The 23,901-nt window shown below is 39.1% G+C and overlaps 1 protein-coding gene across 6 annotated transcripts in view; it reads left to right on the forward strand.

The window, feature by feature from the left end:
* The window catches only part of NAV3 (neuron navigator 3), a 593,230-nt gene that overhangs the window by 400,989 nt on the left and 168,340 nt on the right, over nucleotides 1-23,901 (forward strand). For all 6 annotated transcript variants that reach the window (XM_082636004.1, XM_082636005.1, XM_082636006.1 and 3 more), the window contains exon 9: nucleotides 15,103-15,218. In XM_082636004.1, the coding sequence (XP_082492130.1) occupies nucleotides 15,103-15,218 (116 nt within the window). The remainder of the gene's footprint in view (nucleotides 1-15,102; nucleotides 15,219-23,901) is intronic.

The raw sequence follows: 23,901 nt of genomic DNA on the forward strand, positions 1-23,901 counted from the left end.
GTCCGGAGCCTGTGCTCCGCAACGGGAGAGGCCACAACAGTGAGAGGCCCGCGTACCGCAAAAAAAAAAAAAAAAAAAAAAAACATAACACATGCTATATTTTAAAATATATATCCTACTAAACAGTTGTAAAAAGAACACATTTTGCCTATTGTCCTGTGGTAAGTTTTACTCGATCAGGACTATGTCAGTGCTGCTCTGTCTCCATTTTTATCCACTGTCCTTTCTGTGAAGAGGTGGCTAGGGAGGAATAATGCCTGTGACTTCAGCAGGTGTACGGTTCATCAACAGGAAAAACAGGATGTAGGATCTGCTGCAAATAGGAAAAGGTCAAGATTATATAGTTTCAAATTTTATTAAATTTATTAAATATGTGAGTTTTTAAGTAAAGAAAACAATTATAATGATTTGTTTTCCCTCAGTGAAAAGCCCAAGTGCTTTAAGGGATTTTTTCTGGGGCTTTATATACTCATCCACACAAATGTATAATTATTGAATTTCAGGTCTACCTCAAATAGCTACCTCATTTAAGGCTGCTATTCTGCCTTTAATAGCAAAAATTCATTTAAAACCTTTGTATCTGCATCACATGATGTTACCGAGCCCAAGCTTGCTCTGCTTGCCACATGACAGGCCAATAAATCAGGAGATGAGTTGTTGGGGCAAGGAATAACGACTTTAATCAGAAAGCCAGCAGACCGAGAAGATGGCACCCTCGTCACAAAAAAACATTTTCCCTCAGTCCGCATTCTCTGGGCTCTTTTTCTACAGAGAAGGGAGGGGAGGGGCCCACTGCAGTGCCAGCCAATGGCTGAGTGGGACCACTAACCGTCAGTTGCTCATTGACAGTTGCTCACTAACGGTCGCTCACTTGGGGGAGGGGCCCACTGTGGTGCCAGCCAATGGCTGAGTGGGACCTTTTTTTTTTTTTTTTTTTTTTTTTTTTTTTTTTTTTTCAGTACGCGGGCCTCTCACTGTTGTGGCCTCTCCCGTTGCGGAGCACAGGCTCCGGACGCACAGGCTTAGCGGCCATGGCTCACGGGCCCAGCCGCTCCGCGGCATATGGGATCCTCCCAGACCGGGGCACGAACCCGTATCCCCTGCATCGGCAGGCGGACTCTCAACCACTGCGCCACCAGGGAGGCCCTGAGTGGGACCATTAACAGTCAGTTGCTCATTGACGGTTGCTCACTAACGGTCGCTCGCTTGGGGCAGGGGCCCAGTGCGACACCAACCAATGGCTGAGGGGGACTGCTCTAGGTCGCACCTGTCCCACCTGTATTACAAAGGGAGTCTGCAGATCCTTCTAGCTCCAGAGACCCTATCTGACAAAGGAGAATTTCAGATGTCAAAATCATAATCCACGTTTCAAAAATATAAGAAAAAGTTATAAAGTTTAAAATGTCATAGGGCTTCCCTGGTGGCGCAGTGGTTGAGAGTCTGCCTGCCGATGCAGGGGACACTGGTTCGTGCCCCGGTCCGGGAAGATGCCACGTGCCGCGGAGCGGCTGGGCCCGTGAGCCATGGCCGCTGAGCCTGTGCGTCTGGAGCCTGTGCTCCGCAGCAGGAGAGGCCACAACAGTGAGAGGCCCACGTACAGCAAAAAATAATAATAATAAATAAAATAAAATATGTCATACTCAGCACACTTGTCACTCTCCAATGTATTCTGTAAGAACATCAGTCATTTCAAATCACCATGGATGAATTTCACAGGAAAGTATAAATCTAAGCAAAAAGAACATATCCACCAGTTTAGCAAGCTTCTTTCTGTAAGTAGCAGCAAACTGCTTTGGTTGTTTGCAATAACATGTCCAAGTGGGTACAGATTTAGTGATTTTCATTTGACAGGGTAACCTTTGCTATCTGAAAGAGGAAGCAGCACAGTTTAGGGGTTAAAGTGTGACTCAACCGTGTGACTGCCAAATTCTCCAGCCTCTTTGAGTTTCTTTTTGCCCTGTTTAAAACGGAGATTATGAAAGTGAGGTAATATAGCCAAGTAGCTAGGATTACAGGCTGTAGAGTCTGATTGCTCTACCATAGTTCAGAAACTGCACCTTGTATTATTGAGACAATGGCCCCAAGAGCCAGGTTGCCTGGGTTGGAATCTTGATGACACCATTTGTTAGTCATGTGGCTTTGTGTAATGCATTTAAAGACTCTTGAGACTCAATTTTTATAATCTGTAAAATGGAGATGATAATAATAGAAGCTTCCTCATAAGGCTGTTTTGAAGATTAAATGAGTTGATATTAATACAGGGTTCAGAACAGTACCTGCCACACAGTAAATGACCTTCCCCAGACTTCAGTTTCTAATTCTGTAAAATGTGGTAGAAGAATATCTACCTTATTTGGTTGTTTTAAAGATTAAATAAGGCAATCTTGTGTAAGTCTTTAGCACAGAGCCAGATTCAGAATAAATTGCTTATAAATGTCAGTAATTATTTGTTTTATTATCAATAATATAAAGTAGTTGAAAATAAATAAAACCATCTAATAAGAAATGTCACATCATAGTCTACATATGAGGAAAAGTTTGATTGGAGTCTTTTATAAATTCAGAATAATTTTATAAATGATAATATAAATGCTCTTAAGGTTGAGTAGTCAATATTCAAGTTTCTTAACTGTCAGTGAAAGCGATATCATAGAGTCATGTCATTTGACTTATGTGACCCCTGATGTCCTTTCCACTCTGACTACTCCAACACCATTTAAGAATTTCTCTTGCAAAATCCCTGACAGACTTTTCTGGAGGTGCTAATCATTTGATATGATAATAGTAATAATTTACTATTTTATAATGGTTTTTGTTGAGTGCTTACTTAGTACAAGTCTGTATTACAAAATTTATGTTCATTTTTTCATTTAAACTGTGTCATAAACCCATGACAAGGGAATGTTACCCCATTTTACAGAGATGAAGAAGCAGCGATTTCAAGGCAGAATAATGATAATCTCTTACAGTCACAGGCCTGGCAGGAGTTTGCCTTTGAATCCATATATGCCTGAGTCTGTAGTGTGCCCTCCTTTGCTTAGCAGTTCTTGCTGTATGTGTAGAAATAAGAGGTATTGTTACTAGGAAAATTCTGGCTGGGAAAATGTCAATAGCAGATTTGCAGATATCACAATCAGAATTCATTTATATTGGGAAATACTTAATTGCTTTTAAGTAGAATAACTTTAAAATACATATATATGTATGTATATGTATAAACATACATATGTTTGATATTTAAAGAAAATTAAATAACCTCTATATAATGGGAAGATCCATGGGTGATGCTGATATTTTTCCCCAGTTCTCAGCCCACTTCTAGGTCATGCTGGTTATTAATTATTCCTTCTGGGACATTAATATATGCTTCATAATACCCTTTCTTGCAAATTGAATGTTCAAAGTCCTATAAATATATTGTTGCGTTCTGAAAGTTAATGAATTTCATTTTACTCCTACTTCCTGCACAGTGCAAGGATATTCGATATTAAGTTTTTATAACTCATTTATCACTACTATGTGATAAAAGTAGTTTTGAATTGGGCATATCTTTATCCATTTAATGAGTGGATATAACTAAAATCAAAGGTGAAAACTTTAAGAAGATTTTAACTCACTATAAGAAGTTCCCAATAAGTAGACCTGTGTGAATGGAATAGCCTGCCTTTTTTAAGTGCTGCACGTGGCTACCGGAGGTTGTTAAGAAGCGATACAGTGACCAGTTGCCATAGTTTAAGTTAAGGAATTCACCAAATATTTTTTTTCTTTTATGTACTCATCACTCATTCTGCAAATACTAGGTAATAAGAATTACAAAGAGTGAAAAAAAAATTATCTGCTCTCTGGGAGCTCAGTTTTATTGGTGATAATGAAAAGAATTTAATCAAGAACTTAAAACATCATTGCTGTCATGGAAGTGTATGCAACAAATAAGGTAGAAGAGTTTTCCTGAATCTTACATGAGGGTGGAGTCAGTGTATGCATTACAGAAGAGGTAAGAGAAGAGATGAGACTTAAAGGATGAGTTAGAATTTGTCAGGTGGAAGGAGGAATGTTATGGAATCATCCAAATTTAACATTCTACAATTTTACAATCCAAGCATGTTGGAAAAAATAACAGGCAAATTACGAAGTGCTATGCAAAATGCTAGTAACTAAAACTGCTCAAGACTAGAGGTTAGAATTCATGATTACTTGAATGGGAGACTAGGAAGAAAATTTGGAATGAATCCATACTTTGTTCTTCTCTTTCACTCCCTCCCTCCCAACACGTCTTATTTCCAGCTAGTCCTATTGGCTTGTGCTGCGAACCATACCCTCAGTTGGGCATTTCTTTCCATTTCCACCCTGCCTTCCCCGATCATGGCACCACCAACTTTCACCTAGTTTCCAACGAGTCTTCCAGCATTCACTTTTGGTCCTTTCCAGTAGCATCCTTCACACAGCACGGGCTCTAATCTTCTAAAAGTATAAATGGTATGTCATTTAAATTCATGAGACCATCTACTGGATTTACATTACACTTGAAAAGTAAAACCTAAGCATCTTACCAAGCCCTACAAGTTCCTACATAATCCGGCCCTCTCTCTAGCCCTTAAACTACGCTCACTGCCTCCCTGCCTTCATTCTGTTTCTTAACAAACTAACCTGTCCTGCTTTGGGGACTTTGTCATAGATGTTCTCTCTGCGTATAAGGACTCTCTTCTGGATCAAAGCAGCCTCCTGGGGCTTCCCTGGTGGTGCAGTGGCTGAGAGTCCGCCTGCCGATGCAGGGGACACGGGTTCGTGCCCCGGTCCGGGAAGATCCCACGTGCCACGGAACGGCTGGGCCCGTGAGCCATGGCCGCTGAGCCTGTGCGTCCGGAGCCTGTGCTCCACAACGGAAGAGGCCACAACGGGGAGAGGCCCGCATATCGCAAAAAAAAAAAAAAAAAAGCAGCCTCCTTCTTCTCATCAGAACTCTGCTTACATGCTACTTCGTCACACAAGCTGTTTCCAACCATCTAGTCTGAAGGAACACTCACAATGCCTCTTGCCAGAATTATATGCCATTGTCCCCTTGTATTTTATTCATAGAGTTTATCACCATCCACTGGGTTTTTGTTTACTTATTAACAAGTGTGATTTCAGCCACCTCCGACCATAACATAAACTCATTGAAAAACAAGCATCTTGTCTTTTTTTATTTGGTAGCATAATTGCCCAGGACAGAGCCTACCTACAATAGGAACCAAATAAAAATTGTTGAATGAAACACCATCATCATGGGTTAGACTCATCTGCTATAGAAGAATAGAAACACTACCAAAAATGTACAATGGAATAAGAAAAATTCAGAAGTCTTTTATTCCTATAAATGGTAGGGTTTAGTTGAAATATAAACAGCTTTAAAATGTTTATAGAATGAAACCATATCTTCTCTTCGGGACCTTCATTCACTTATTCTTTTCCTCTTTCAACTACCTACTAAATACATTTCCTGTGTAAGGCATCAGGGTTAGAGTGAAACATCACACATCCCATATGTTATTTCCCTTCCATGGTCCACAGTGTGGTAGGCAAGAGACTGACTGAAACATAACTACAGAATGAAGCAGGAAATGTAAACCCCCCGAGCAGTGAACCAGATTTGGTATACCGAGACTTCAAAAAATGGAAAATTACCGCTAGTTGTTGGAATCAGAGAAAGTGGCACTTAAGCTGAATTCTGAAAGAGAAGTGGGATTTGGGCATTCGGAGATGAGGGGGACAGGAAAGGAAATGTAAGACTAAAGGAACCAAATAAATAGGGTAAACACAAGATGTGTAAGGTGGTTGGCAAGGAGATCAGCTTTCCTGGAAAATGAAGATTGATTGGAGCCTGATTGTAGTAGAAATTCTTCTTTTTATTTTTTAACATCTTTATTGGAGTATAACTGCTTTACAAAGGTGTGTTAGTAGAAATTCTTGAATGTCAAGAACTTGGACTTTGTGTGTGTGTGCAGCACAATCTGGAAAATTACTATGTCTTTATTGTGTAAATGAATTGTTAGTGGGAGAGGTCAGGGTAGGATACACCAGGTTCAATGGCTGGATGAAGAAGAAATTTACAGACTTTCAGAGTTAGATTTGTTATGACTTGAATTAGGTACCAATTATAGCAAGGAAAGAAAGATAAAGAGGAAGAGCATAGTTAAGAAGAAAAAGCCTACTTTTCCTTGTTCCTCTTCTTTCTTGGTGTCTGCCCTTTATGCTGTATTCTTCAAACTTGCTTTCCTTGCCTGGAGTTCAAAAATTGTTACCTCACCTCCTCTGGGCCTTCAAGATTGCCTCCCCTCTTTTTATGCGCCATTTTCTTCTTCCATTGTTTTTTTTTTTTTTTTTTTTTTTTGCGGTACACAAGCCTCTCACTGTTGTGGCCTCTCCCGTTGCGGAGCACAGGCTCCGGACACGCAGGCTCAGCGGCCATGGTTCACGGGCCCAGCTGCTCCGCGGCATGTGGGATCTTTCCGGACCAGGGCACGAACCTGTGTCCCCTGCATCAGCAGGCGAACCCTCAACCACTGCACCACCAGGGAAGCCCCTTCCATTGTTTTTACTTTCACTACTTCACAGCTATATTTCTTATGCTTACAGAGATATGTGAAGTAAAATTGTGAAGTGATTCCTTAGTCAAGGAGGAAAGAAAGACGTGCACATTTTCTCTAAACCTCAGTATTTTTAACAGCCCCCAATAAATTTCAAAATAGCTATTAACCAGATTCATAACTTGCTAGTTTGAGGTCTACATGCTCTTTGTTATTTTCTGACCATTTGTAGTAAATGTCAAGAAGTCAGTGCATTGGATATAACGCAAACATCTAAAGGCAAAGGGAGAGAATCAGGGTGAAGATAGTTCACAAAAGAAAAAAAAGGAACCCAACCTTTAGATAAGGCAAAACATTGTTAAACAGAGAAGAAAATCATTGTGCTTCTTAAACCCATTAATTAAATATAAGCAGAAACCCTCTGTACACACTTGATTTGTAAAATTAGGTCAAGAAAGTCTGAATTTAGAGATTTCCTTTTGTTACTCCTATGTATATGTATATATATAATTGGTATAATATGATTTGTCTTATATAACAGCATCAAGGGTTCTCAGGAAAGATTTTTGTTGTAACAGTGTTTGTGAGATTTCGGATTTACCTAGAAAGTGACATGGAAAATTGGCCCTTGAATATATTATATTCTGAAAGGCAAAGAATACAAAACGTTAGTTTTGAAAATGCTTACTCACATGGTTTTAAGTTTGGCTCATTTGTTGAACCAGTAGATTGAGTAGGAGGCTCTGTGAGTCTATGAAGTTTGAAACGTGGAGCATAGAACCGTCTTGCAGATAAAGCTTTTGTAAGCCCTGCAGCTATTATTACAGATTATACTGCAGTTGTGGTTTTATGTGAACTGGGCATAATTGGTTATCAGCACAAACTAAAGCTTACTGAATGCTTGTCTTGCAAAATTGTCTTTTGCTGGGTTGGATATATATCTGTGCATTGGGTAGCAGTTTAACGTCCCTCACACAGCAGTATTTTTAAGCTGGAATGCAGAGCCAATGCTGGAAGGGGGTCTGTTGTGTAGAAGACTGCTATGAGTTGGCATTCTCCCCACAGAGAAGCTTGATAAGCTGCCCTTTCTGTATTTAGCTTACGAGGTTCAGCGCCAGATTGCCCAACCAAACCACAACTGTTTCTTTTTTCTGTATTTTATCTTCTCTTGGAAAGGCTGTTAATGTTACAGAAAATTTGCAAGAATCGTACAAAGAACTCCTATATACATTTAACTCAGAGCACCCAGAGACCTTTTTCAAGTTTCACAAGTTGTCCCAGAGGTAGCACTTTTAGCGATTCAGGATGAACGTTGTACCCAGTCGTCATGTCTTCGTAACATCCCTCGAGCTGGAACAGTGCTTTAATCTTTCCTTGACTTCCGTGACATTGATATGTTGAAGGCGAGCATTTTATAGACTGTTTCTTAATGTGGGTTTGTCTGATATTTTCTCGTGATTGCAGATATATATATATAAATGTATATATATTTATATATATATATATATATATATAATGTCACAGAAATGATACTGTGTTTTTTCCATTGCCTTCCTATCAGGTATCAACATTACGGATATTCCCCATTTTGGTGGTGTTGAATTTGATTGCTTGATTGGGATGATGTTTGCCACAGTTGATGTGCTTTCACCCATAGGTTTTAGCATCCACTGAGGTTTCTTGTCTAAATTAATAGTTTACTCCATGGATGTCATGTGATTTCTCATTCCATTATTCCTTCTGCACTTATGCCTTGCCATTCAACTGTAAGAAAATGATGTCCCTTTCTTATTTTTCTCCCCCTTCCCCTCTCCCTCCTTCTCCTTCTCCTTCCCCCTTCCCCCTCCCCTCCCCCTCCCCCTCCCCCTCCCCTTCCCCCTCCCCCTCCCCCTCCTTCTCCTCCCCCTCCCCCTCCTTCTCCTTCCCCCTCCCCTCCCCCTCCTTCCCCCTCCCCCTCCTTCCCCCTCCCCCTCCCCTCCTTCCCCCTCCCCCTCCCCCTCCTTCTCCTTCTCCTCCCCCTCCCCCTCCTTCTCCTTCCCCCTCCCCCTCTCCCTCCTTCTCCTTCCCCCTCCCCCTCCCCTCCTTCTCCTTCCCCCTCCCCTCTCCCTCCTTCTCCTCACCCCTCCCCCCTCCTCCTTTTCCTTCTCCTGTCCTCTTTCCCTCTCCCTCTCTTTGAATTTTGTGAACTAATGGGTTCCTGTTGTCTTCAGGGGATTATAATCCATCAATATGAATATTTATTTTGATGTTTAGAATTTCCCAGATTTGGCTGCTGGGATCCCCTTCAAGCTGGCTTCTGCCCCATTATTCTTTGAGAACTTTGTTTCTTTTTGGCTCAAGGTAATCTAGGCTCACCTTGTTCTCTCACTGCCTTGGCTTCAGCTTTTATCTAAGGTGCCCTGATTTCTTTTGTGAAGAGTAATATTTAGGAACCAGATCTCACTGCTCCTAGCTTTCCTAAATAGTAAAATATATGTAGGTACACACACACACACACACACACTCATAGAGACACACACATATTTTTTTCAAACCTATTTCCTTTTTTTAAAATTAATTAATTAATTAATATTTGGCTGCGTTGGGTCATCGTTGCTGCGTGCGGGCTTCCTCTAGTTGCGTAGAATGGGGACTACTCTTCATTGCGGTGCACGGGCTTCTCATTGCGGTGGCTTCTCTTGTTGTGGAGCATGGGCTCTAGGCGCACGGGCTTTAGTAGTTGCAGCACGCGGGCTCAGTAGCTGTGGTTCACGGACTCTAGAGCGCAGGCTCAGTAGTTGTAGTGCACGGGCTTAGTTGCTCCACGGCATGTGGGATCTTCCCGGACCAGGGCTCGAACCCGTCTCCCCTGCATTGGCAGGCAGATTCTTAACCACTGCGCCACCAGGGAAGTCCCTACACACATATTTATCTCAATATCAATGAGCTATCTATTAGAGAGAGAGAGAGAGAGATGGGTATATAACTGTAAATTCACAGTGCCTCCAGTTCCAAATCAACACACAGAGTTTATGCTTGCTTTCTCCTTTCCATACTTGCACCTTCCTTTGTCAACTGAGAAACCTGGCTCCCATTATACTCAATATGTTTTCTTATTTGCTCAGCCCCCCGACCCCCAGCATACAAATCTAACAAATCTCCCATCCACACTGGGCTACTCTTCACTCTGACAGATTCCTGGCCTTGGCCCTGGCTGTCACCTGTCTGCCTTCCCACCAAGAAAGAGAGAGCTGGTTTGGGAAAGATATTTGTTTTTCTTTCTTTTAGGTTGGGTTTATAAAGCAGGAACTATAAGACCATTAGTTAATGCTGCTGACTCAAACCAGTTGTGTTTGTGTTCACATTTGTGTCTAGTATATCCATATCAAGATGAATTCATACGGCTATATTTTTAATATAAACCAATACGCAACACCCCTATTTATGAAATTGGAAATCTGAAGATTGATAGTATCTAGATGTAGTGCTGAATTCCTTTAAATGTCATGTATAATAGCTTCCTTTTCTTAGGAGTAAAAATTTAAGGTAGTAAAGAGCAAAATTAAGGTTAGGCCATTGGGTATTGTCACATTCAAATACTGCCTGTTAATAACTTAGTGACTAAGCCGTCTGTCAGCTAAGGAGACATCACATACATTAACATGCTCAGTGTCCAGAGACATTTGGATGGAATTAACTTGTAGGGTAGTGGTTAATAAAACAATATTTAGAAGCTTCCAGGTTTAAGTACAGGTTAAGTATCTCCCAGCTTGTTACACAGGGCAAATTATTACACCTCTAGAAGCCTCAATTAATCCACAGCACCTAAATTACAGGTATCTTAGTCTGTTCAGCTGCTCTAACAGGAATACCATAGACTAGGTGGCTGAAGCAACAAACATTTCTCATAGTCCCGGAGGCTGGGAAGTCCAAGATCGAAGTGCCAGTAGATTTGGTATCTGGTGAGCTCCTGCTTCCCGGTTCATAGACGACCATCTTTTCACTCTGCCCTCACATGGCAGGAGGGGCAAGGGAACTCTCCAGGGTCTGTTTTGTAATGGCACTAACCCCATGCATGAGGGCTCTATCCTCATGACCTAATCACCTCCCAAAGGCGCCACCTCCTAGCATCATCACATTGGGGGTTAGGTTTCAACACATGAATTTTGGGAGGAAACAGATATTCAGTCCATAGCAACACAGTTGTTGTGAAGTTTGAGTGATATGCCCTAGATAAAACACTAGGCATAGTACTTGGCATATAGTAAGTGCACATAAACAGGAACTAGCTTTTATGTTAATTATTGGTGAAACCTAGACCTTTAGCTACTAGGACTCTTAGTAACAGACACTAGCACTAGCTTATTAGAACTCTAAATAAATTAAATGGTGCTTTGGCAATGCCCTATCTTACAGTTTCAGTAAGTGCTTATATCATGTTGACCATGTTGTAAATGCACGGTAAGATAGTCTGCACAGGATGATGTCTTCTAAATATTTTGAATCATGTTTTCCTTTTCCCAGTCAATATGAGAGGAATGCAGTATCGGTTTACATGGGAACGGTGAATGATGCCACTGCAATATCTACCTTTTGGTTAGAAAACACTATTGATTCTGAAGTCTTTGTAAATTGTTTTATGAATCAACCCCAAAACCTGTTATTTTACTGGAATGAAGCATGCACAGAAATAGAGGACATGCTTAGAGCCTTCCGAGATTAAACTGAACTTCTTTGATCATTTGTATAAAAGTTAAATCTTTACCAGTTACCTTTGATTGTCCCTCTAGAGACTGGAGTTAAACTCTGATTCCACTTTAACAAATAATGAGGTAGAAATCCTGGAGAAATCGATGTCTTGTAACATATATAGAGCGGGGGATCTGGACCCATTTACATGTGAATACAATCCAAAGATAATTTCTGAGATCTTTTTATAATTATTTGAAGTTTAACTTCACCATGTTCCTTCCTTTGATCAATCTGTTGCCCTATCATTTCTAATGTAGGTAACTCAGATAGGGAACACTGTGAAACATACACCAAAGAACTTGAAAATATGGTATAAATAAGATTTTCTCTTGTGACCTAAACTAAAAAATTAAAGAACAAATCAGCCAGAAATGTTCACTGCCACATTAAAAAATAAAGTAAAACAAAGGTTTCTAAGACCAAAGTTTGAATACTTTTTTATCAGAGGGTGGGGACTTGGCCAATGGAATTAAGTACTAGGTTTCACACATTGAGAAAGATAGCCGTACACTGAGAAATATTTGTAAGATCTGTATATTTGCAGCAAAGAAAAAAGTCTACTCCCAAAACACATTCTAAATATTCTTTTGCTCCATAGAGATTTTCCTAGAGGGAGATGCTCTGCATCTTTATAACTAACATGGCTACAAGTATTCTGGTTCCTGTAATTGCTCTGGTCTTGTTCTAGTCAAAATCAGTTGGCATTGGGCTTTAGACAGCCATCCCAGTGAACTACTTTACGTGACTCAGCATCTGAGAAACCAGTCTGTGAATTCTGAGCCTATATGACTGTAGGCCAACCCTGGCTCCTAGCCAGTTCATCCAGGCACCATGCCTCTCTGAGGCTTCTTGGCCAGCAGCCAGTAAGCTTTCCCTGGGGTGTCCTATCTTACTACATACTCTCCATTTAAATGGCTTCAGCAAGGAATAACAATCCTTAGAAAACTTCAGAGGAATTTTTTCCCCTCGTTCTTGGACATTAGGCTAAGGAATAAGCCAGGGAGGTACAGTGGCTCACAAGAAAAGAGCCCAAGTGGAAGAATAGATGATAATGAACTTTAGAAGTGAGTGGGGAGGGGCAATAGACAGGGGACATAGGAGACCCTGGGGGCCAGAGAAGAAAAGAAACAGCCCAGAGAGCCGGATATATTCCCCACATTTTAACGTTGGCCAGAATCCCACATGCCTCAGGAGAATGCCTTTCCAGGCCTTTAGTAATAATAACACCTGAGCTCACAATTATTTTGCGAGGAACATATTTTTCTTTGCCTTTTACATATAAGCGAATTGAGGTTCAGAGAGGCTACGTCACTTAGCGAGGTCACATGAGTTAGTAACTGTTTAGCGAGAGAGCTAAGTTTTACAACCAAATGCAAAGCAAGCACCATTATACCATGCTTCCTTCTGTATGCTTTACCCACCAATGACACTATTTTATGATCACTACTGATAAGATTTATTCATTCAGTTATCAAATATTTGCAGAGTGCAGCGTATCTGCTAGACATGTGGCTAGGCATCGGGGTGCAATGATGAGCTTAAACATCGAGAATGGACTCTAGTTTGGAAGATGAACATTTATCAAATAATTACACAAATGTCATGTTACGAGAGTATGAAGTGCTCAACATAGGTACAGGGAGAAATAAGTATTTGTAACATGGGACTTCACCTGAAAATTTGGGATGGTTCTTTAAGAAAGAGTCACTTGAGCTGAGACTTGAAGGGAGAAATTTAATTGGATGTCGTGGGAAGGAAACTATTCAAGTAGAAAGGACCTGTTGAGGCCAGAAGCTATAGGATGTGGGTAGAAGATTCTTGTGACCACAGGGGAGAGAGATAAGGGGAGTCCAGTGCAAGATGATACTGGAGAGGCAGACAGAGATCAGACCATGCAAAACCTCTTAGGCTCCCTAAAGGTTTCACCCAGGGACACTATGAACAAGGACCAGGTTTGTTGAGAAAATATCACAAGTTCAGTTCTGTACAAGATGGGTTTGAGTTAACTCTGTGATAATCAAGAGGTAATGTCAATTAGACAGTTATGATTCACATCTGGAATTCAGAGAAAAGTTCTGGGTTAGAGTTTGAATTTGGACTTCATGTGTGGATAGGCAATCACTAATACAATGTGTATGTTTGAGATCGTCTGGAGAGACTGTACAATGCAAACTGGAAGAAGCTTAGGATATTGCTTTGAGGAACCCCCAACTTTTGCCCTTCTTTTTTACTACCGACAACCATGACATTTAATGATTGGGTAAAAGAGAACAAAGAGAAAAAAAGTAGCATCCAGAGAGAATGGGGAACAAACTGGAAAATTTTTATTACAGAAGCCAAGGAAGGAGAGTTTCATGAAGGGAGGAATGGTCTGCTATTCTAAATGCTACCAAGATATCAAGGAAGGTGAAGACTAAAAATGTCTGAGTTTCACAACATTGAAATTTTTACTGGCCTTAATGGTATATCCTGTCATTCGAACAGCATGTCCTCTTCTGAATTTTGCTGTGCTCCTTATATGTAGTTTGAAGTTACAATAAGCTAGGAATGTCTGCCAGAAATCACTGGAGGTCAAGGCACAGCTTTGTATGAATTCTTGCATGGCTCTTTCTTTTAATATGTCAATTCCTATATACATACACACATACAGCATATAGTTTTCGATGATTTATTAAAATCCTAATGAGCGTTTCAGAGTTTTTAAATCCATCAGATAAATAGAAAATATTTCTGGCATCAATTATTACACTTTATTTTCTCTCAAACAAAACCAGGATTTAGAATAAAAGTAACATAGTAAGCGAAAATTGATTTAAAGATATACTGAATTTTTCTTTCACGTATAAATATTCTCTTTAGATTTTTTTAAAGTAAGAAATATTTAGTGATCACTTGCCATGGTCCAAACTCAGTACTAGGAATGGGACTCCAAGCAAATGAGATAACTATAAAGAACAAAGTCCAGTGTACAATGGTGTATTGTCTTGTCTCCTTCTTTCTCTTGTAGTTCACGCTGTGGACTTTCTAAAGATGTTGTGTTTTTGACCAAATATATGTAGATTTTGAAGCTGCATAAGGAAAGATAGTGCCTCTTAAAACGTTTGCCTGTGCATAAAAGAAAGAAGCAATGCATGAAGATTGGAATATCAAAACGTATGCAGTCCCTCTGTGGAGTGCTTTTTATTTGATTAGACCTACTCTTTATATGTTAATCACACACACAAATACATACCCATGAACATATATACACAACTATAAAACGTATTATAAAAGGGGGTTGTCAGAATGAGAATTTGTTTTTGATTGACTTTAATTTTTCTGAAATCAAGACATCATAGTGACATTTATAGCCCATAGCAAAGTCAATATTTATTTTACTTGTACTTTGTATTTTAGGATATATTTTATAGAATGTGCATGGAAAAATAATTTTAGGGGGGTTTTCAGTGCTTTTATTATTCTCAGAAGAACACAGTTTAGCCAGACTTCCTCTAAGACAGCAAAATAAAGAATCTTTTCCAGTCTTTTGCCCAGAAAAAGTGCAGTCAATTATTGGTAATTACAAGCTTTCAAACTTAGAAAAGTCTAAGAAATCTGATTTAATACCTCACTACAACTTGGGTTGTATATGAAAAGTAAGGAAATTCTCCTGTAGATAGACAGCTTTGGAATGTCCCAGACATAAAGAAATGCTCACTTGCCTTCATAGAAAACTTTTAATACATTGATTTCTTCTTGTACTAGAGAACTTTGATGAGTGGCTGGTGACAGCAATTGGTATTTCTGTCTTCTTGGTTAATTTCAGAGCACATTCAGAAAATGAAGGTACCTCTTTACCATCTGCCGATTCCTGTACCAGTCCTACTAAGATGGATTTATCATACAGTAAGACAGCTAAGCAGTGCCTAGAGGAGATATCCGGTAAGTGACCTGATTGGTGGGTAGGTCAAACTCAGAATTTTTATGATCTCTCCATAAGTCTTTTTATTAAATCATATTTATGCTATACTGTTTTCCCTTAGGCATAAATGGACTGTGTACATTTCATGCTTCAGAGATGCTTAGGTATTTGAGTATTCTGCTTAGCATGGTCTCTTTGTTGCTCTGTAATGAATTCTGTAAAGAATGGTAGTGCTCTCAGAGGCTGAGATTTTAAGTCATGGTTGCCCTCAGTCTAGTTGAATACTATCAGAGAAGACCTGGAGAATCTTCTATTGTTAATAAGGCAGTTCTTGAATATATCTAGAGATTTAAAAAAATATAAGATGGCAATGTAAAATTTCCAAGGCCTCCAACCCTGCTCTGTCTACAATTCTGTGTTATTTTGAACATTCCTACATAGTGGCTCCAAATGTGTGTTCTGGGAAAAATCTAATTATGGAAATATGTCATTATATATACATAATGTAAGAAAAATGACATATACGTACTCCAGACCCAATTTGTCAGATTCTCAGCTTTAGTCCACTATTTTTCCTAGGATCTGGATAAGCCTAGGCACATATGGAAGGCCTTTGGTATAATTTTATTATATGTAAGTCCATATGGACCTATATAATATATAATATAGGAACTAAGTAGGCTCTTAACGTGATATACTGCTTCTAAGGGGAAAGACAGCTTAAGAACATTTTATGTGTTTCCAAGTATAAGAATGCATGGCAGTAGAGGTATGTCTTTTGGTCCAATAAATCTCTGGTTCAGCCCTTGTATATTCCTAAGGAAACAACTAAAAGAACTATTTAAATTTTAAAAATTACTATAGTGCTCCTAGAACTCAAAGTATTGCTCTGAAGCTCATGAGCACAGCCATATCGCACATTCGGAGGTTAAGCAACTTCCCCACTTCAGCAGACTTGTAGCACTTTGGCAAGCGTTAGCAGCTACTGTGGTATCCATCAGTGGATATGGACAACAATGACAGCGCAACATCCCAAGGGTTCCTTTTGGAATCAACATCAGGGGTATCACAGGCTTCAGCGTTTGTTTCCATGTGGAGATTACAGTGGACCAGTCCAGGGTAAGGGCAGAAATGGTAATGCCAAGGCATAGCTATAGGGATACTTGTAGATTTTTCAAGCACTTGGAGAAAGTGTTGGTTTTCCATAGCTCCAGATAGCCCCTTGGAGAGTGATGGTATGTATGTGTATTGTGACTAGATATTATGTAAACATAGTGTGGAATGTTTCACCCATTTCTTTACTCATGCATGTCTTCAATTAGTATCAATATGCCTACAAAATACTAGACCTCAAATCTGTAGGAGAAAATGCATTTAAGCACACTTTGAATTCTAATTTTTATGTGATTTTCACAAAGAAACCTTGTTTTTCTGAAATTAGTATATTGCTTAGTATCTCTGATTGAATCAGTAACCCATGTTGGATCTTTTATCCTCCAGTTTCTTATTCTTTTGACCATTTGATCATTTTTTATACTTCCAGTTAATATTTCCATTTATGTAAGTCACATCATTATGTTATACACCTTAAACTAATACACTGCTACATGCCAATTATATCTCAGTAAAACTGGAAAAAAACATTTTTAATTTCCATTTACTGTTCTGATTTTTAATAGAATATTTGAAAGTGAAAAATAAACTAGACTTTAACATAATACAATAGTCTGATGGATTTATTAGAAGGTATAATATTAATTTATGTCAATAAGTATTGATACAGAATCATAGATTTGAATCTATGATTTAGATAGGAATAAAAGAAAGCAAACAGCACATAAGTGCTGAAATGAGGCTTATCTGATTATGTCATTCCTACGATCATTTGTTTAAAATGAGTCTATAGTGGAGTGCTGAAAATTTCTCTCAGTGCAAACTTGAGATTTCATGAAAGAAAGATATTTATGATTAGAAAGCTATAAATTGAGTACCATAATTGGAGAAATGTAGATGAGAGTATACTGGTAGACCAGTGATGAGAGGATGACAGTCATAGGGAAGTAGGCCAGTGACAAGAGCAGAGCTGGCATTTATACCCCAGCCTTTCTTCTAATGAGCTCGCCTTCTAATCCCTCCTTGAGCTACTTATTCTCCTGTTCCTACCCTACATCTGGGCGCCATTGGAATCTGCAGCTTCTCTATAATCTCACTTCCATGCACCTCACTCTTACTGATGACATCCTCCTGTCCTTTCAATGCCCTTCCTTTCATTCTCTGACTCTGACACTGGTTCTACTAAGATTTCCAATTTATTGATCCCACCACCATTTACTTACCCTCACCAGACTCTACATATCCTTTCTTCCTTCCTTAATCAGATGAATTCCTGTAGTGACTGAATGTGATTTTACTTTTACATATACCCTTTACTCCCTTACACCTCTTTCACTTCATTGTTCTCATTGGATGAAACCACAGACCCAGTAACATCCAGGTCTCCACCTAGTCCATACCAGCAATGAATGAACCTGTAGAAAAACACATCACGTGTTGATGTGATTCGCTTTACATTCATGACCAGCAGCTTCGAGTGAGTAGTTAATGCTGCCCGGCAATCATTCTGTATTTCTCTGGCGCATTTACTCTTTTTTTTGTCATCTAAGAACTTGAGATTGTTCTTAGATGACAATTTTATACCTTATCTCTTCTTTACAAAGCTACAGTGCCACTTCTCCCATCCTTTCTCTTAACTGATGACCTTGATGTTGATGTCACTAAAAAAAAATTAAGCAGAGAGAAAAGAATTTCACAAACCCCTGCCACCATATCTACCCATGTATGGCATTTTATACCTATTTACTTCACTTTTCCTTGGATTACTTTCTTTTCTACCTTATCTCCTTCTATACCAAACCACTCTCTTTAGCCCACAGCATGCTGCCATCTCTGCAATCTTAATTGAAAACAAAACAGAACAACTTTCCTTGACCCCTTCCACAGCTTTCTTTCTCTATCTAATTTCTCTTGTTGCTACTATATTCTGGCTGCTAGGGAAACCACAAACCACATACACACTTGAATTTAATGCCACGTCTTAGACTAGCCCTTAGAATATTTTTTCAGAGACAGCATGAGATATGAGGAGCTAAGTGTTCTAGGAAGTAGAAAAAATTAATCCTGGCCTCTGCACTGCCGTTGTTTTGTTGTTTGCATTGTCCCTTAGTTCTCTTTTTTGTGAGGTGACTATAGTGATGCTTAATAAACTCAGGATTATTGTGAGATACGGTTTTATTCTTCCATCCATCTTTTCAGTAATCATTGCCAGGTATGTTGTAAATGCCAAGCATACCAAGGATAGGGAAAACAAACATGACTAAGACATGAGTTCTCCTATGGAGGAATAAGTGACAAATAAACTTTAACACCACAAATAATTGAATTACTAGATTTATGGGAACAACTAACTTAACTGTAAAGATTTATACAGGGCCTAAAAGAAGATCACACATGTGTATAGTAGAATTCTAATGGGTAAAGAAATCAGGAAATAATATTTCAGGAAGAAACAACTTCAATGGAAGTAATTTGAAAAAAAGTTTTACTTGTTATTTTTGTCTGTTTCTTATTGAAAAACTGGGTACATTTGGGATTTTGGTAGCTCAGTGATTTTCAATGCCAGTTTCAATGCCAGTGCTACTGTTGAAGGCTTATTGCTAAAGGTTGCTGTGGGGACCTCAGTGGGGAGTAAATTTGTCCTGTTCCCCAAGTGAAGTAGCCTAAATAATAGAGAACTCTGATGGAGTTAGTCTTGGCTGGATAAGATCCAGATTCTGTGAATTTTTGAAGCCTATACAATTTGGAGGAGCCTGGAAATAATTTTAAAAATACAAAGTTATATTGGCTCAACCAAGTTAGAAGCTCTGTATATTAAACACCACTGGCTTCACAGTAGACGTACCTTGATGTCCTGGTATAGTTTTGCCTGACCAGCATCCATTGCTGAATCTGCTAATAACAGCCCCTTGATTTTCTTTTGGGGAACCATAGCCCCATCAATCTCTGTTCACGTAGTTCAAATGAAATTGACCCAAGCAGGTCCAATCAGAACAACCCATTCCGTTGACCACAGTGACTCTTTCAGGAGTGGACAACTGACCCAATTCAGTTCAATCAGAACCAGTGAGAATCAGTCTCAGAACTTTTCCTGGCTGTTAGGAAAGAGACACTCCATTTTTCCACTAGACCTGAAGCTAATCAGAAGAAAGCTTGGAGCTGCTGGCAGTTACCTTCACCCGCGAGTGAAACAAACGTAGAGAAAACAGAACCTAAAGCAGAAGAATATTAGCTCAAGGTCTTTGTAGAAAATGTCTGAGCCCCTGGACAAGCCGTGTCAGAGACTCTGTCTCCCTCCTTCCCTGCACTTTTCTGTTGTGTTACCCAGGGAAATCCCTTTTTGTACTTAAACAAATGTGAAAAGCATCCCTATTGCATGACCTGTGAGATGCATGACATGTAAAGATCTATGATACTGTTAAGGAGCAAACTTGAAGAGTTCACATTGAAAAGCAGATTTGTTAGGAGGCTTAGCTCTTTACACTTCCTCTATGCAGTAACTCATTTGAATTTATAAGAACAGTGTCTTCATGATTAAATGGTAGCAGAAGTTAAAAACGTAGTTAAATTGTGGTGTGAAGATAAGTATCAGAAATGAGTTACACAATAAAATGGCATATGCTGGAGAAAACTCAAGACTTTTACAATTTGGAGACACTTTATCCCTCTAAAGGCTTTATGTATCTCTCTCAAGCTTCCCATTATTTGTCATGTTCTTAGGGAGGAAACTGTGATATTTACCCAATCTGTTGATGGTGGTGCTATTAATTATTACAGTCAGGTGGTATGCATTATATAATTTGTGGCAAAGATCGAGTGAGCTTCTTGCTTCCAGCCTATCCATAAGATTCATGCCATGACCTCAATATTACAAGTCCAGCTGAATTGATGGTTTAGAGTTTACTGCTTTGGCTTGGGTTTCATTCTCTCATTCATTGACAAAAAGAATTTGGCTTCAGAGACCATCCCTTTCATCAAGTGCCAAGAGATCCTGCCAAATGCAAAGTGAGCTTTGTTTTTCATTCCACTGGAATCATTCAGAAAGTTTTTAGATTTTTTTTAATACATAGGTTCACACATGCCCCTTGTTTTGCATAAAACTGTCTACCAACACATATAACATTTATTTAATCCACTTTTTAACCTTTATCTAGAATTTATATTCCACTGAAAAATGGTGATAGATGCCAGACTGAATCAGAATCAGTGAAGCCAATATGTCATTTGTAAAAAAGTAATTAAATAATTGGATGAATTCAGGAAATCATTTTAGAAGTAAGAATTTAATTTGAACAGAGAGATAAACTAATGGCTACATGTGTTTTTTTCTGACTTCCCAGACTTTGTATTGAATAATGGGAAATACTTGGTATTTAAGACCTGTGTAAATGATCACTTATTTTGCCTTTTTCTTGGATGTTTATAAAGATTAAGATGATCAAGCTCAGGTCATTTTAAATCAGTTTAGATCTTTTACTTAAATAGCTACTTTGTAATTATGTTTACTAAAGAACTCAAAAGCATTTCTTTTCAGAACATTATAGTAGCTCTACTTTATGTGAGGTCTTGGCTAAATTAGAGCGATTCACATTTTCATTATTGGGCATATGTGTCTCATACACTGAGGCTTCCTCCTCCACCTTGTGTAACATACATTTCTGAGCATGCTCTCTGGAGCCCGTGAGCCACGACTGCTGAAGCCCACACGCCTAGAGCCTGTGCTCCACAGCAAGAGAAGCCACTGCAATGAGAAGCCCGCGCACCGCAATGAAGAGTAGCCCCCGTTCGCCGCAGCTAGAGAAAGCCTGCGCGCAGCAACAAAGACCCAACACAGCCAAAAATAAATAAGTAAATAAATAAATCTATTAAAAATAAATAAATAAACAATTAAATACAAGTAAGTATAAATACACCCATGTATGAATGTACACCCAAAGCAAGCAGAGATAACTGCCTCTAGAGAAGCAATAATTGGGTTCCCTGCTGTTGTTCAAGGTAAACTTAAGGACCCATGTAGTTGTTCCCAGGGAGAAAACCACTATAACTGCAAGTTGACAATATCTCTAAACAAAGAAACAAGCAAAAATGCCCTTTTGGTGCTTTTCTCTGTTCGGGCTGTATCTTCAAACTAGCCAGCCCCGCTCTGCTGTCTCCACTGGACTTAGTCCCTTCCTCAATTCACCCCTACAGTTGTGTTATACTTTTCGCCCCACTGAATCAGAATGGACCATGTGATTTCATTTGACCAATGACATGTGAGTGGAAAAATGACGTGGGCCATTCTTGGGCAGAAGCTTAAGTTTCTTATCTCTTTTTCCCTCTATCATGATATCAACATATCCTAGACTGAAGTTGCTCTTTCAATATGGGTCTTTGTATAAAGGGTACCTGGATCAGAGCTGCAGCCAACATAGAGTGGACATTTATGTGAGCAAAGTGCATCTTTGTTTCTGGAAGCCGCTGAAATTTCTAAATCATTTGTAAGTACAATGTAATGTAGTCCAAGCCAGAATTTCTCAACCTTGGAACTATCAACATGTAGTCTGCATAATTTGTTTGGGGAGTGGGGTTCCTGTCGTTATAGGGTGTGTAGCAGTATCATTGGCTTCTACCTTCAGATGTCGGAAGCACCACACCCCCCTTTGTGACAACCAAAACTATCTTCTGATACTGCTGAATGTCCCCTCGGGAGGACCCAGTAGAAAACCACTAGTCTCTAGTCTCACTCTAGAAGTTCTCAAAGTGGGGTTTGTTCCAGAGCTAGCAGTATCTGTATCACCTGGGAACGTGTTAGAGATGCAGAGTCTCAAGCCCCTTTCAGACCGACTGAATGAGTAGAGATGGGGCTGGGGCCCAGCAGGCTACGTTGTATTAAACCCTCGGAGAGGTTCTGAACGTTCAAGTTTGAGAACCACTGGTCTAAGCTGACTGGTACACAAGTATCCTTGTATAAGGAGAGGGCATCATTATTGCTTTCACTTATAATGCTCAACTTTAACTTTTGATGCCTGAAGCGTAAGAATTCCATTTTTTGTGAATCTGTAAGACTTTAGAGGATGCTGCATGTGTCCTTTAGTGTAATACAGATCAAACACATTAAAGTTTCATAACCTTAACAAATTTACTCTAGTCTTATAATCTGTTGATTTACTGGATCACAATAACTCCAAATGAAGAAAAAATCCAAAGTGGGGTAGCATTTTGATCTTTTGAAAAACACTTTATAAAATGATGTTTTTAGAAGGATAATTGTCAGTTTCTATGATTCAGCCTTTGTGCCCTCATTTTATTTAAGCACATTTTATATAAACATAAATTATTTTTGAAGAATGAAGAATTGAGGATCAGTATTCATAATTCACAGGTTTGTTCAATTGCAAAAACTTTTATCCCAAATGATTGCTCTTCTTTCCGTCTAATTCCCTTTTACATACACCCTTGAGCTTGAGCAGAAGGAATAATTAACTCTGCAAAGTACGCTGTTATCATATGTAAAGGTATAGGCAGTGTACATTATAATGCTAATTTACATAGTTAAAAGACTGAGCATTCCCCCTAGCTGAAGTTAGCAACAAGAGGTGAAAAATCAGAATTAATTTGATGATATTAGCTCAGAAAATGCTACGGAATTATATCAATCTGAATGACACGAATATTTTCATCTATTTCTCCATGCTGCCCCCTTTTAGTGAGGAGTGTTTATGGGCAGAAAAACCTGATAAGCTTTTCCTTGATGCTCTTCTCATTAGCTCTCAGTGGTACATGGTCTCTACTATACCTGATAAGTGTTTTAAAAGTTTTCCTAAAATCAGAATTTCAGGATGGTAATTATAACCAGTACAAGATAAATATAAGAAATTTACCCTTTAGGTTTTCTGCTTTTCATCAAAATATTAAAGAGCTGATTATACAGTAATAGGTTTATGGAATAGACTAAGAAAAATGCTCTGTCAGAAAACATAATAATATACAGTTTATGGGTTTTGTCACATCATTATCTTCAACACACTTGGCCATCAACTTTCAATTATAGGCTTTGAGTGAAAATATTCTTTCTCAAAAAGAAAAAAGAAAAAAAATGTTTGAGGGGTTTTTTGTGTGCTATTTTTGTATAGGAATAAATCTTGATTTTTATTGTCAGATTAGGATTGTACTAAATATCTTCAGAATAAAAAGCCCTTGGATTTGTTCTTTAAAAGAGGAGGTGAAGTCTCTCCCTTTAAAGCATTATCTGTCTGCCGGTGGAGAGTGTCATGCTCCGTTTTTTAGGTCCTTTACACTCTTGAATTTGATTTGTGCTTTTACAGCACAAATCCCAACATTCAGAAGACAGATCTGCCTGCTTCAGCTGCCTGCAGCTATAGAGAATTAGTCTGTCATTCTCAGCGTCGTGGAGTGTGTGTTATGTATGTGAGTCAGTGTGTATGTCGTGTGTGTGTGTGTCTCTCCGTATCTGAGGTGGGGTAGCCGAGAGTGATTTAAACATGCATAGGGTTAATCATGTAGCATCTCATTCAGGCTTGGCTTTGAAACCTGTGGCATGCTAGGCTGGACAGCCGCTTCTGTGCCTCTGTTTTAATTTAGCAGGAT

The sequence above is a fragment of the Mesoplodon mirus genome, assembly GCF_964341445.2.
Source record: "Mesoplodon mirus genome assembly, chromosome: 11".
NCBI classification, from domain to species: Eukaryota; Metazoa; Chordata; class Mammalia; order Artiodactyla; family Ziphiidae; genus Mesoplodon; species Mesoplodon mirus.